The sequence below is a fragment of the Fusarium solani genome (genome assembly GCF_023522795.1).
Source record: "Fusarium solani strain SB1 chromosome Unknown bctg00000005, whole genome shotgun sequence".
Taxonomy (NCBI): Eukaryota; Fungi; Ascomycota; class Sordariomycetes; order Hypocreales; family Nectriaceae; genus Fusarium; species Fusarium solani.
Window position 1 is genome coordinate 893,536 of NW_027072153.1, and position 13,775 is coordinate 907,310.

At 55.2% G+C, this 13,775-nt stretch overlaps 5 protein-coding genes across 5 annotated transcripts; 3 read left to right on the top strand and 2 right to left on the bottom strand.

Moving 5' to 3' along the window:
- Positions 1 to 4,515: 4,515 nt before the first annotated feature.
- MRS44_008701 (uncharacterized protein) lies at positions 4,516 to 5,612 on the top strand (the record flags this gene model as incomplete). The annotated part of the gene is made up of 2 exons (XM_046269651.2): positions 4,516 to 4,775; positions 4,826 to 5,612. The coding sequence occupies 2 exons, from the start codon at positions 4,516 to 4,518 to the stop codon at positions 5,610 to 5,612; spliced, it is 1,047 nt and encodes a 348-aa protein (XP_046132157.1).
- A 714-nt stretch (positions 5,613 to 6,326) lies between these two features.
- MRS44_008702 (uncharacterized protein) lies at positions 6,327 to 6,719 on the bottom strand (the record flags this gene model as incomplete). The annotated part of the gene is made up of 1 exon (XM_046269652.2): positions 6,327 to 6,719. The coding sequence occupies one exon, from the start codon at positions 6,717 to 6,719 to the stop codon at positions 6,327 to 6,329; it is 393 nt and encodes a 130-aa protein (XP_046132158.1).
- Positions 6,720 to 7,369: 650 nt separating this feature from the next.
- Positions 7,370 to 8,158, top strand: MRS44_008703 (uncharacterized protein; the record flags this gene model as incomplete). The annotated part of the gene is made up of 5 exons (XM_046281203.1): positions 7,370 to 7,424; positions 7,532 to 7,626; positions 7,695 to 7,718; positions 7,784 to 7,905; positions 7,978 to 8,158. 5 exons carry the CDS (start codon positions 7,370 to 7,372, stop codon positions 8,156 to 8,158), a joined length of 477 nt encoding a protein of 158 aa, XP_046132159.1.
- Positions 8,159 to 11,065: 2,907 nt separating this feature from the next.
- Positions 11,066 to 12,523, top strand: MRS44_008704 (uncharacterized protein; the record flags this gene model as incomplete). Its single annotated transcript, XM_046281204.1, has 7 exons — positions 11,066 to 11,078; positions 11,199 to 11,230; positions 11,281 to 11,391; positions 11,472 to 11,559; positions 11,670 to 12,132; positions 12,184 to 12,328; positions 12,383 to 12,523. The coding sequence occupies 7 exons, from the start codon at positions 11,066 to 11,068 to the stop codon at positions 12,521 to 12,523; spliced, it is 993 nt and encodes a 330-aa protein (XP_046132160.1).
- A 379-nt stretch (positions 12,524 to 12,902) lies between these two features.
- Positions 12,903 to 13,719, bottom strand: MRS44_008705 (uncharacterized protein; the record flags this gene model as incomplete). The annotated part of the gene is made up of 4 exons (XM_046273852.2): positions 12,903 to 13,034; positions 13,104 to 13,193; positions 13,250 to 13,367; positions 13,421 to 13,719. 4 exons carry the CDS (start codon positions 13,717 to 13,719, stop codon positions 12,903 to 12,905), a joined length of 639 nt encoding a protein of 212 aa, XP_046132161.2.
- Positions 13,720 to 13,775: the final 56 nt, after the last annotated feature.

Here is a 13,775-nt window from a genome sequence, read left to right on the forward strand (position 1 = left end):
CCAACGACGCGAACGCGAACGCGGGACGTTGACGAGAAAGGCGCCGGTAAGAAAACTCGACTCGATAGGCCCGAGGTGGACAAGGGCCGGTGAGTGTCGTAGCGAGTATGCGACTGGAGATGGAGAGTTGATCCCGAGCCCAGAGTCGGATGGTTGGGATGGGTGGGTTAGGCGCGATGATGTTGTTGGAAGGTGGAAGGGGGAGGAAAAGGGCTCTTCAAGAAAAAAAGGCAGCACCCGATGGAGGTGCTGGAGGTGTGCTAAGGCCAAGCAGCGTGGTACAGCGCTGTGCTAACAGGCTCGTGCACGGAAGGTGCAGGGGAGGTGTGGGTGCCGCAGTAATAAGTGGGGCGGCTGGAACTACGCCGAACGGAGACCAGGAAGAGCAAGCCTCGCCTTTGCCAAGGTGAGAGGGTGAGCGCCTCCAGTTGAAGATCCCTGTAAGCCTCTATAAATCGTGCAGAACAGACTGCTGAAAGGAACGGGGCCTATTGGGACGTGCTGCATATGTGTTGGATGCTTGATGAGAGAAGCCACGAGCTCTCAAAATGTGGACGGGAGCCGCTGAGGGGGTGGGCTACCTAGGGGCAGCGATATGGGGAGAGGTTAGGTTGCCGGGCGGTCGCAGGGGACATGCAGCAAGGCTAGGTAGCGGTACTTTAAGCGGCGACTGCAGGTGGGGCGGCTGTACGGGGCCGAATCGGGGGGCAAGCAGGGGCAGGAGCTCTCACTCTCCGTCATGTGCCTCATCACGTTTCAGCGACCTTGGGACGGATTCGAGTGCCCTGTCAGCCTGTTGTGTGCATCCCTCTAGTGCCCCAGGGCTACCGCATCCCTGCGATCCTGGCGATATCTTGGTGACCCGGAGTGGGGTCCCCTTTGCGGACCAGGGCCGGGGATGAGTGGGGACCGGGCACGGTCGGTGGGGTCGAGGTACATGCCCACGGTGCAGGGTACTTGCAGCCAACGTACCTGCCGTCCCGACGGAAGCACACACACCCTCCAGCTTGACCTGGCGCCGGGCACATGCAGTGGATCCTGGGAGGAAGGACGGGGCTTGCTGCGGGTCAGCCGCTGACTTTCGAAATCGACTCCATGTGGCTGAGGAGATGACCCTTGTCCTCCCAGACCTGGCGCTGGCTTCTCTCTGGTGGTTCGCCCAAATTGATTGCGGTCTTCTAAAGAGCCTCCTTCGCCTAATAACTGGGGACCTTTTCTCGACTCACGCCTCACTTCCTTGGCACGCACTCCCTCCGCCTGGGATGCAACACCGCGACAGATCCTGGGGTGCCCAGCGCCCAGGTACTGGTCGAGGCGGGAAGAGTCGCCACTATCATCAGCCACTGAGCTCTCGCAGATGCCCCCGGCCGAGATATCGAGATGAGGAAACGAAGTGTGAGCGTGAGGGGCGGTTTCAGCGTCATCGGAGCGCTGCCCGAAGCTCCATCCCTGGTGCATCCTTCAGACGAAGCACCCTTGTGGCAGAAGATGCTACGATTTCACTCGAGGACCTGATGCAGATAAATACCCTCGCGTCGCCGTGTCTATCACTGTGATATAAGCCGGGACCTGTATACTACGTTTCCTTTGAAGCTCACGATCTACAAGTGCACCATTCGCAACACCAATGTCGCGACACCTCATGGCACGATGGAAAACATCGTCGTTAGGCCAAGTCCCCATGTGTCCGTCTACGCTAGTGGCTATGGGGTTTGACAAGCGAGCTGCAGCATCCCCTGCTCAGTGATGGCATCCATTTATGCTGGGCAACATACCCTATAGAGCTATGGGAGATTCCCTCGACAACGTTCTCTCTGGTGACACCCTCGCAGCGTGTCGTCAACATCATGCAGGCTTACTTGTGCGGGACTACATGCTTCTACATTGCAGCTAAGCACCATTACGATGGTTGAAAATGACAAGTATAGGACACGCATATCGGGGGCCCCAACCGACACAATTCCCAGGGTGCGGCCAAGGATTACAAAGCGTCAACATCCCCAATCCACCCGTTCCTCACCGGCCAACAAAGAGACCCGCGTGGAAAACAGGAATGAGGGTGTGTTCATCAGTGGTAGCCTACACCAGCGGCCACCCCGACCCTGGCGAATTGCTTGCATGTCAAAGAGCCGCGCCGCCACCAAGACACATGTATCCTGACGGCAAGGTGTGATAGGGTGGGTATATATCCTCTGGCAACTCGGTGTAACGCCTGTGCGCCGGCTGACGAGAGGTGACTGGTGCCACATTTCCAGTGGTGATGAGGACAAAGTTGGATTATCTGGCGCGCCGACGAGGAATAGAACTATACAGCATAGCTGGGCGGCGTCTAAGCCGAGGAGCGCAGACGCCACAGTTATGGAACTATCAAGGTTATTTTTGTCCGTGTTGGAATTTTGAGGTGCAGGGGCACACATGAATGATTCAAGATACATGACGATCATTCGCATGGAACACGACTCGAAGAGACTACTCAAAGGGGAAAACGAAGGAATCTGCTGAGTCAGTCTAAAGTCAATCTGGGGAAACATGGCCAAGGAGAATATCGAGTATTTTTCCGATTGATAATCCGGGGTTTCAAGCTACCAGTCCGAGTGGACGGGATAGATTAGCCAAGCAGCGCCGGTCAAGGCCGGTCTGACCCGGTCAGGTTTTCCCAGGACCAGCGGACTCGGTGTGAAGCTGAAACGGAGATGAGAAAGCATACTGGTCACAGTGAAATGTCACGAAACTGCAGGGTTCAGCGGGCAAAGTGTTCATTGAAACGGTGCCGAGTACGTACAATCAGGGAAATGCTAAACATCTGGCAGACGAGGCGCCAACGGTGTATTCACAGAACTCCCGGAACAACAGAGAACCGGCACACCGGTGAGTACATGTAGGTATTCAGAGCTCTCATGGCCGGATGACTCTGATTCGTCATAAGTCTACGCCGGGCTCAAAGATGCCGTGATTATCCCCGGGCTCGACAGTCCGTAGACCGACCGGCATTTTCGTCCGTCAAGAGCCGACCGGGCGGGCACACCACAATCCCGCCCGTGGGTTAGGGGTCTTTGGAGCTCCCGTCGACTGCAAATCAGGAGGTACGTACCTCAACTCAGCCCAACGTTTTCCCCGACGTATTCGTTTCCGTATCCCCGCCCTCACAACTATTTATGCCCTCTTTTACACGGGTTGACCGGTAGATTCCTAGCGAGCTTCCAATCGAAGAGCATAATTACTGGTCTTTTTTCACATGCCGTGCCGGTTTCTTGTGCCTGGACGGACAGGGGAATAGGAGTTTGTTGGAGGTTAATCCCGGGTTCCACAGCTGGCCACCGCTTGTTGTATGTCGTCAATGTAAACAATTCATTTTTGAGGCTGTCGATACTCTGTGGTGTTGTTGGTGATTCATGGCATGTCTGGCTGCTTTTATTGATCAATTCACTTGAATTGAGAACTTTGCGGTGTTGATATACAACTGCAGTCAATGTCGATTGATCAACAGAGCACTATTTACCGATCAACCAGCTGAACAACGTCTATTCCATGTCTGCTGCGGCACAGAAAGCCCATTCAATGATGCATTTAGAAGTCGTTCGATCTCTCGTTCTCGGGATGCTGGGGGATTCAAGGTCATCTCCGTTGCTGATTGGCAGACGAATGCTCGGGCCCGTGCCAGCCGAAACAGGCCACCACGCAACAGCAGGGCATGGGAAGCTCTGAACCCTTGGAAAATGTTCCATTTCCCACTGTGAATCCACCGATGAGCGCCTAGCCGCCTTGGTCCTCTTTCTCCCTGGAACGAGGACCTGTCCGGACGGGCTACTTCGGAGCCGTTGGTCTTCCATCATGCGATTCTGCTCCAAAGACGACCGTTGCTTGCACCGGCACTTGGCGCATCTCATCTCATTCCCCCCTTCGCATTGCTCACAGACCAACGAGGAATTCGCCAATAGGAATGTTTGAGTTCCTGTATTCGTATTTACGACTTGATCAAAATAAAAAAAAAATTGCTTCACTTTGGTTCTGATGATGCTCTTTGTTAGAGGAAACAACAAGACGTCAATCGCAACAAGAACAACCTCATCATGAGATTCAACTCTAGAACCTCCCCTTTTAAACGATCCAATTGGCTCAATCGAGCTCTACAGGCTTGCTCAGGACCCTTTCCAATTCCAACCTCCCCCCCACACACCTCATCCAAGCACCCCTGACCAGAAACGTCCATCCGCCCCGCGCCGCGAGCCGCCGAAAGGGACCCCAGTATCGGACAATGCCAGTTGCACTGATGGACTTTGTAGATAAAAGAAGGCGAGGTCCCTCCCTTCCGGAGTTGGTTGATCTTTAGTTCTCGTCGGGGACTCGGGTTGTTTTTGGTGCCCGCTCTGTTTCACTGTTTCTCTTGCTTCGAGGGTAATAGCAACCTCAATCTCAGTCATTGACTTACACCCGCACGTCAACGCGACCTCCTCTTTATCAACCGCCATCACATCATCTACCTAGCTTGGCAATTCGCTTCCCCAGTCGCCCATCATGGACGTCGTCCTCGAGGTTGTCGACACCTTCATCGCCGACTACGGCTATGCCTACTTCCATCCGAGGCAGCCGACTCCCTACGACTTCCCTTCATCTTCCAATGCGACCGAATCGTCCGCCCAGGCCGCCTTTTCTACTTGGACTTATAAGCCCGCCACAAAGTTCATAACGCTTGAGCCTCCCCAGGCTGCATACATGAGCGCATGGGATCGCGATAACCCTCTCCGCCAAGCTCTTACTCTGTACCTCATCACATGGTGGGTGCCCATGACAGCCAACTACTCGATACTCAACTGACACTTGATAGGATCTTTGGACTGGCCGTCTACTTCATTGTTGCCACCCTCTCATACATCTTCATCTTTGACAAGCGCACCTTCAACCACCCCCGCTTCATCAAGAACCAGGTCCGCCTCGAGATGATCCAGGCCAACAAGGCCATGCCCGTCATGGCCGTCATCACGGCGCCCCTGTTCCTCCTCGAGGTCCGCGGCTACGGCAAGCTCTACGACACCACCGAAGATGGTCCCGGCTTCTGGTACGACATCTTCCAGTTCCCGCTCTTCCTCCTCTTCACCGACTTCTGCATCTACTGGGCTCACCGATGGCTTCACCACCCCTGGGTCTACAAGCACCTGCACAAGGCTCACCACAAGTGGATCATGCCCACGCCCTTCGCCAGCCATGCCTTCCACCCTCTCGACGGCTTCACCCAGTCGCTGCCCTACCACATCTTCCCCTTCATCTTCCCCCTGCAAAAGCTGGCCTACGTCGCCCTCTTCGTCTTTGTCAACCTCTGGTCCGTCATGATCCACGACGGCGAGTATCTCACCAACAACCCTATCGTCAACGGCGCAGCCTGCCACTCCCTGCACCACTCACGCTTCGAGGTCAACTACGGCCAGTTCTTCACTGCCTTTGACCGTCTCGGCGGTACCTACCGCATGCCCGAGCAGTGGATGTTTGAGCGTGACATGAAGATGTCCGAGAAGAAGTGGAGAAGCGAGGTTGAAAAGGTGGACGAGCTCATTGAGGAGATTGAGGGCGATGACAACCGTACCTACGGCCCGCCCGACACCAAGAAGACGCAATAAATGACCTGGTCCTGGTCAGTTGCTCAAACCCCCTGGCAGCCCCAGATCTGCTTACGGATAAGCTGGATCTGAGATCCTGGCGAATCCACGGCACTTCGAGATAACCGGGATATTCTTGTCTCTGGAAGAAGACCTCACTTGAAGCACCTATAAGCGTGCAGCCTTGATGGCAACTCAAAAGCACCAGGTCGCGCTGGTGAACTCCCCTGTACATAGTTTCTGACCTGTATATATTGGTCCACACTCGTTCTTCAAGGCGTTGGGCGGATGGTACGATTCTTGACGACTGATTGATTTGCATATTTGATACTCGGAGACTAGAAAACCAAAAAGAGAAAAAAGTCCAAGATCTGACTGGGGAAAAAAGGTCTACTCCGACCCGGTGTTATAATAATAATTCCTCTTAAACTCCTCGCCTCGCAGACTTTGAAGTGACTGCTGGGCCTCTGGTAGAGAACCGCTGATCCCTCTTCCCGAAACCAAGAGAATCCCAAGTGATAAAACATAAAGAAATCGACAAGTATAGGAAAACTGCATCCGGTGTGCCAACGTAGAGGTCAGGCCATGTTCAAGTCTGAACAAGGCGCATTTCGTCGTAATAGTGGTAGAGTCGAGCAACGTGTTGTCTTCGAGTGGTGATCGAGTTCAGCCGCCGCCGTTTTTTGTAATAAGAAGCCAAAGTGCGTGAGAGGCCTTTGATAGTTATCCCGTCGCTTATGAAAAGCTCACAAACTTGGGATCCCTCGGCCGTCCGTCGGCACCAATACCGTTGGCCTTGAATCGGTTCTCCATGTACACCTTCCTCGCCTGGTCAAAGTTCATCCTCCTCTTCTTCATGATGGCCAGGACCTCAGCCTTGGCCGCATCGTCGAGTCCCGCGCGCGAGTCGCCCGCCTCGACGTTGCCCGACAGGTCAAAGTTGCTGCTCGACAGGCCCGCCTCGATGTCGTCGGCGAAACTGTTGGGAAGCCGTGAGTAGAGGTAGTTGGCACCGGGGAGTCGCGGGCGTATTTGCTGGAGGTGGGGAAGCCAGCGGGCGCGGGTGAAGAAGAGGACGGTTCCCAGGATCAGGGAGAAGACGGAGATGGAGTAGAGGAGGTACGACATGGTGGCGATTTGTGTATTTAATATATTCCTTATGAAAAAATCGGGTATTGATCGAATTAATTAAAGTTATAGAAGAGCAAGTATCGTAGAGTAAGGGGACTGATTGAGTCGAAACGAGAGGAACCGCGGAGTCGCAGGCGAAAGTTGGATGTGAGACAAGGGAGATCTATCAAAGTTGCATGATAGACCCTAGTGCCCTCTTCAGGAGCGTCGAGGTCGCAAAGTGCCAAAAAGGGCGTCGTTGATCGTCGTCGTTTCTCTTTCGCCCTCCGTTGGATCCGAAAGGTTGAGCGAGGGAGATGAAGTTCTTTGTTCTCGGAAGACGGGACGCTGACGTGCCCCGTGGCTCCCTCCCGTCCCCAATCACCCGAGCCACGCGGCGCATCCCCATTGCGACTGATTGAACGACTGACCTGACCTTTGCACAGCCACACAGCCCACCACCCGCGTTGCATTCAATTAACGCCGATAAGCACGTCACGGGTGATAGCCAACTTGGAGGGTCGGCGCTAAACCTACCTCGTTTCGTTAAGCGAGCCCAGCCCACGAAGTTTGGAATTTTGAAGCCCTGGATACCATTTCGAGATCAACCTCAATCGTCGAAAGCCTCACCCTCCCCGGCCAATCTTCACGACAGAACCACAGTCAAAATGCCTTCCGCTCAGCTTTCCAACATTTCCTCGGACCTGGTCTGGGAGATCGTCCGTGAGTCTTGTCCCCCTTGAACGGCATATTTCGACGCTGTCGACCAAAATGCGCCAGAGTTGGTGGAATTGGGTTTACTGAAACGCTTTTTTTTTGCGATTGCGCAGGCAACAACAACTCCTTCTCTGCTAAGAGCAAGAAGAATGGCGGTGTCCAGTTCTCCCGGGACCCCCTTAACCTGACCAACATCAGCTCCCGAAAGGTATGACAATCTTTGAAAGTTTGGAGGGGTTATCAAATGTTGAATCATGTGGGCTAACTCTGTGACAGCACGCTGGTTTCGTCAACGACAAGGTACGACTACGATGAGCACATGTCGACGCACGAGCGAGGGGAAGCTAAACAAAAGGAATTTACAGGCCGTTGGTATCTCCGTCGGTGAGAAGGGCGAGGTTGTCGTCACCACCAAGAAGGCTCAGCCCAACAAGCCCGCCCAGAACACCACCCAGACCTCTTACAGCGCCGTCAAGTCCAACCGCAAGTAAGTTTTGGACATGTGCTCCGGTTGCGACGGAGAAACACCCTTAGGGCTGCGCTGACTTTCATCTCAAAGGACCTACCAGGCTGTTGCCAACCAGGTCGCCAAGAACAGCTACCGCCCCGACCTCCGCGCCGCTGCCGTCGAGCGTGCTTCCGCCATCAAGCGATCCAACAAGCCCGTCAAGCCCGAGCCCGAGCAGAAGCTCCGTGGCAACAAGGCCAAGAAGGCTGCCGCCGCTGCTGAGGAGAACTAGAAGATCGCTCAGCAATTGGTGGTAAAGAAGGACCCCTCCCACCAAACAGCAGAGCCTCAATACAACCTCTGATGCGCAGGTGGAGGAGGAAAGGCGAGGATGAATAAGACTTGGGAAATGGAGCCGGGGAGGCAAGCTGCATAGCTCTAATCCTGATGAGTAAAAAAAAGGGATTATCAAGGAGGGCAAAAGAGCATCAACCGAGGTCTCTGGGTCATTCACGGCTGGAGTTGGCATTTGTACTCAAGATGAATGAATATCCGGTCAGCAACAATGCTGGCAACCCCAAAGTCAAGTCCCCGTTGCAAGTGCGTATGTGTTTCTTAGTACGTGAGAATACACCCGGCGACACACGTGTCAATTTGCAAGGTTAGGTTGTGCAAGGCGCCTGTCGCTTGAGGTGAGCGGCTGAAAGATTGCCGTCGTGTCGTCATAAATATCCGCACAGCTCACAAGCGAGGCTCTTCGTGGAGATGCCTGCATGTTTCTCGCAGACATCCCGAGTTGCCGCATGGACGTGTAAGTGAAACGGTGTTAGACTCGGCTCATGAATCGGCGCCACGAGATACCGAGGATCATGCCAAGTCTGACCTGGTGCGCTTTCGCCGAGGAAGAGAAGACGGCAACAAGACGTCACCTCCCGCTCCCGGATAAGTCCGGAGGGAAGAGCCATGAGGTTAAAAATATCGGAAGGTGATTCGAGAGCTCAAGCGTTCACATAGCCGCGAGCCGGAATCCGTATCGCAGATCAAGTTCCTGGTGTTGACCGAGGTGTAGCAGATGCGCGATATGGCAGGTAAATGTCCACTTCGAAATCCGAGGCCGAACCCTGTTTTCGTTTCGACGCACGCATATGAAGCAAATCAAAGTCCGGAGGCCGGAGACTATTGTCTCTGAGGTACTGGCAAGGGGCTGATCATGTACCAGTACCAGTAGCCGTCGTGGGATTTGGAGCAAGCCTGAGTCTCAGATGGTTCGGTTTGTGAGCCCAAGGTGAGGCAACCAACCACCGAAGGTCAAACCCCAAACCCAGCCTGGATTACCATCTTGGGCAGTTTTGGAAGGGGGTGATGGGACGGCGGCCCTTTTTTATTCCTTTTCACCTTGCTGGCCTCGGGGGGCATGGCATTGTGTCCGGAAGGCTATCATTGCTGTAACGGATCAAGCCAGTCCCTGCAGCTGTAGCAGGACAGCCACGAATGAAAAAGGCAATAAAAAGCGCGTGGGATTTACCCCATGACATTACAAACCCGTATCATCTCACACGGCCGCTTGTTACCTAGGGTGGTTGATGTGAGCGACTTTGTTTCAGCGCCCCTCTCCGCCCTACGGAGGCTCATCGGACATTCAAGCTAGCTTGCTTGGGTAGCTCCCGTGGTTGAGGGAAGACGGAGTTGGCTCGGGGTAAAGACCGACCATGGCTCGGGCTTGAAGCGGCCGGGGCCGGTCAGCCGTCCTGACGTGTGACTGAGCTGATGGGCGTGGGCGGGAGACGGGAACCCATTGCTTGAGGAACCCAGCAGGCGATGCAATTTTAAGATTGTCCAACGATGCATGGACGTAGCGCAATGCGATGCTTGTCGCGATCCGTTGGATCCATGAATGGAGGGGAGGGGAGGGAGCTTTGGCCCCTGGGCAGCCCTTCCCCGCGGGCCCGGGGACCAGTTGGCGGGAGACTGATGCGATACACAGGGCCCTGGATGGGAAGAAGAGGGGCGCGGGTCCGTAGAGCGTAGCCTCCTATTACTAGCCATCGTATGGTTGACGAGACGGGCGAGACGGGCGACCGGGAATCATGGTCCATTGATAGGTGTATGGGCAGAGGCACCGTGCTTCCATGTCTCCATAGTCTTGGTTTGAGTGAGAGGAGAAGAGGCTTGTTACGCGCGCCCATGACTGCCCGCGCGGTCTGGTCTGGTCTGCACGAGGCTTTTGCGCCAGGTCACTCACAACTGGAGCGGATCGTCCAGGTGCGAGTGGGCGAGAGGGGGGCAAAAAAAGACCCGCGCTTAGGTGTTCTTTGCGGCTGGATGGATGGATATGCAAAGTCCATGATGGTGGAGGATATCATGAACAATGTCCCCTCCACCCTCACCCCGCCTTGATGAAAGGATTTTCTCGAAGGGCGGTCGGTGGAAGTACCTTTAGGCTATAACATACTCGACTGCCGAACTCGTCAATGACCGCAAGTGATACAGCTGGCGAAAGAGAGGGAGGATGATGATGCCGCGCCCTTGGTTCGCCAGTTCAATAGGTCTGGGAGTGGGCGGTGGGTTTGGATAGTGGATGATGCCCCTCATTGATGGCCGCCTGTTGACTTCCATGACTGACCCTTGGTCCTTGGAGAGGAGAGCCCCTCCTGGCGGCGTGGCTTGCGATGGAACCCCCCACTAGAGCTACCTGCTCTTGTCTTGTTCCTTTCCCCGCCCGTGTCTGTCGCACATGTGTGCGCGCCAGAAGAAGGCGTGCGTGTGTGAGGTGATGATGGTCTCGGACATGTAAAAGCCCACGGCTGCAAGGTCCCCGGCCAGATCGGATGAGGCAAGATTAGAGAGACCTGGTACGTGGAGGTATTGGAACATGGCAGAGGCCTAAAGGGTACGTAGCCCAAGTTAGATGGACTCAAGCAGGAGCTGGGCCTCGCCCGCCTCGCCGTACTTGCCGCATGCTCCCCGGTCATCGCTTCATGCCGCCGTCCGTCGCATTCACGAGCATCCATCCATCCAATCCATATCTGCTTTAGTACTTGATCTCCCTCCTCCCACCTCCATCTGAACCCAAAAAACTTTGTCCTCTTCTCCTCTTCATTCATCCATCTCTTCCACTTCCTCTCCCACAAGCCGTCGTCTTGTCTCTCTTCACTCCTCATCACTTATACCCACTTCTTTCTTCACACACTCAGTCAAGATGGTCAAGGCTGGTACGTTCGACCTGAGCTCTGTTTCTGCCCAAACCCCGCCTTCTTCTTGGTGTTTTTGCTCATATACACCTCAATCTGACTCGAGAGAGCTCCTGTAACGGAATACTGACGTGTTTCTAGTGGTTGCTGGCGCCGCTGGTGGCATTGGCCAGGTATGTGCACTCACTCTCGAAACTACAATTCGCATACTGACTTCTTCCAGCCCCTTTCCCTCCTCCTCAAGACCTCTCCCCACGTCGACGAGCTTGCTCTCTACGATGTTGTCAACACCCCCGGCGTTGCCACCGATCTCTCCCACATCTCCTCCCGCGCCGTAGGTCGACCCCGGATTTCCCCAACAGGGGATGTTTCCCTTCCTCCGAGTCCCACTAGCCCTGCTCACATCCTTTGCAGAAGACCACTGGCTACCTCCCTGCCAACGACGGCGCTAAGGCCGCCTTCAAGGACGCCGACATTATTGTCATCCCCGCTGGCATTCCCCGTATGTGAGCCCCTTACCCCGGACGACCGCCGCTTCTCCCTCCCCCGGCCGTCCGACCCCGGGGCCCCTCCCCCAGTTTTAGCTCCTGACTGACCACCTTCCCCGCACAGGCAAGCCTGGTATGACTCGCGACGATCTCTTCAACATCAATGCTGGCATTGTCAAGGGTCTCATCGAGGTCGCCGCCGAGGTCGCTCCCAAGGCCTTCATCCTCGTCATCTCCAACCCCGTCAACTCCACAGTCCCCATCTCGGCCGAGGTTCTCAAGGCCAAGAACGTCTTCAACCCCCAGCGCCTCTTCGGTGTCACCACCCTCGACATTGTCCGAGCAGAGACCTTTGTCGCTGATATCGTTGGCGAGGCCAACCCCCAGAGCCTGACCATCCCCGTCATTGGTGGTCACTCTGGTGAGACCATTGTTCCTCTCTTCAGCAAGGCCTCGCCTTCTGTCTCTATCCCCGACGACAAGTACGATGCCCTCGTGAACCGCGTCCAGTTTGGCGGTGACGAGGTTGTCAAGGCCAAGGATGGTGCTGGTTCCGCCACCTTGTCCATGGCTTACGCCGGTTTCCGGTATGTTGCTCCGATTGTCGTCTCTTTCATCAATGGCTGACCCGAACACAGATTCGCCGAGAAGGTCCTCCGTGCCGCCAAGGGCGAGACCGGCCTCGTCGAGCCCAGCTACGTCTACCTTCCCGGTGTTCCCGGAGGTGAGGCTATCGCCAAGCAGACCGGCGCTGACTTCTTCTCCGTTCCCATTGAGCTCGGCGTGAGTTGAAAATTCTGAGTGTCTTGAAATGTTGAATTGGCTAACTTTACATAGCCCAACGGTGCTGAGAAGGCCATCAACCCTCTGGAGGGCATCACCGAGAAGGAGCAGGGCCTTCTGGCCAAGTGCGTTGAGGGTCTCAAGGGCAACATTACCAAGGGCATCAGCTTCGTCCACAACCCTCCCCAAAAGTGAATACCCCTATAAACATCTTTCCAATACCCAGTAAGAGGCTTCCAGAGAAGCCAAGGACACTCGAGTCGAGGTCCGCAACTATGGCGCTAGGGCATAGTAAATATGAATCATGACCACAATTGCTGATGAAATGGCTCTCTCTTACAGGCTGTGAAATGTCTCGGCGGCGTTGGTCGTGCCCGGTTTCTTCATGACCCCGGTCTCTCGGTCTCAGGGATTGCTGCAGGTATGGATGGAGTTTTGGTCAAGGCTTGGTCGAAGCCCTGGGCGGTGGTTGGCTCTTTTTATGCCCATGACAGCCGATAGTCGGGAATCTGGCGCGTTGTGGCTGGACTTGCATTAAGGGTATCATAATATTGTACCTAGGTAGACAGCTCTCCTAGGGCTTATTGGGAATAGTCTTGATTTGAAACACGGCTCCCGGTAACTCGTTGATCTCGGCCTGAACCGTGGTGTTGATGCCCAGAGCCGCCAAGGCGCCTCGAACGATGCCGCAGGGGAACCATAAGAACTGAAGCATGCACGGTCAGGACCGAGGGAAGGCAGACGACGGAATCACGGAAGAGGGCGGGGGACGTACCGGCTGAGCGCGGACTATGGCTTGGCCGCCTGCTTCTGTGCTCATGCGGGAGAAGGGCCGGAAGACGTTATCTGTCAAGACGTAGACGCCCTAGATGAGTGCATGAGCATGATATCCCTCAGTGCGGTGGCGTCGCAGCCTCATACCCTGTGATTCGTCTTTAGGTTGTCAATGTTCTTGCCAAATACCAGTGTCCACAGGTCTTTGCAGAGGAACTTGATAACGTCAAGGGTATCGTTGAACCGGGGCCGATCTCTTGAGAACCTGTTGCAGCATAAGCCATCAGGCCACAACATGCGCCGACCTGACACTCGTACCTCTCCACCAGCCCCTGGCCGACTCTGTAGCCTAACATCTCCAGACGATGATGCACTGCATCTAGATCCTCCTCCTGGTCCTTCCTCGTGGCGGTGCCAGCGACTACGCCGGCGGCATTGGAGCTCACGGCATGGCTCGTGGATGCGACATCTGCGGGTGTGCTGCTCGGGTCCGAGAGGGCCGTGTCTCGCTCGTGAGTGACGCGGTATGCGAGCGGCACGAGCTCAATAAGGAGGAAGTCTAAGCAGGATGAGCTTAGGAAGTTGGCGGATGGATCGCTCGAGTTGAAGGGAGGCATGACTGTCTCAAAAGACATGATAGGCGAGTCGGATCGGTTTGTATTGTTCGGCGCGC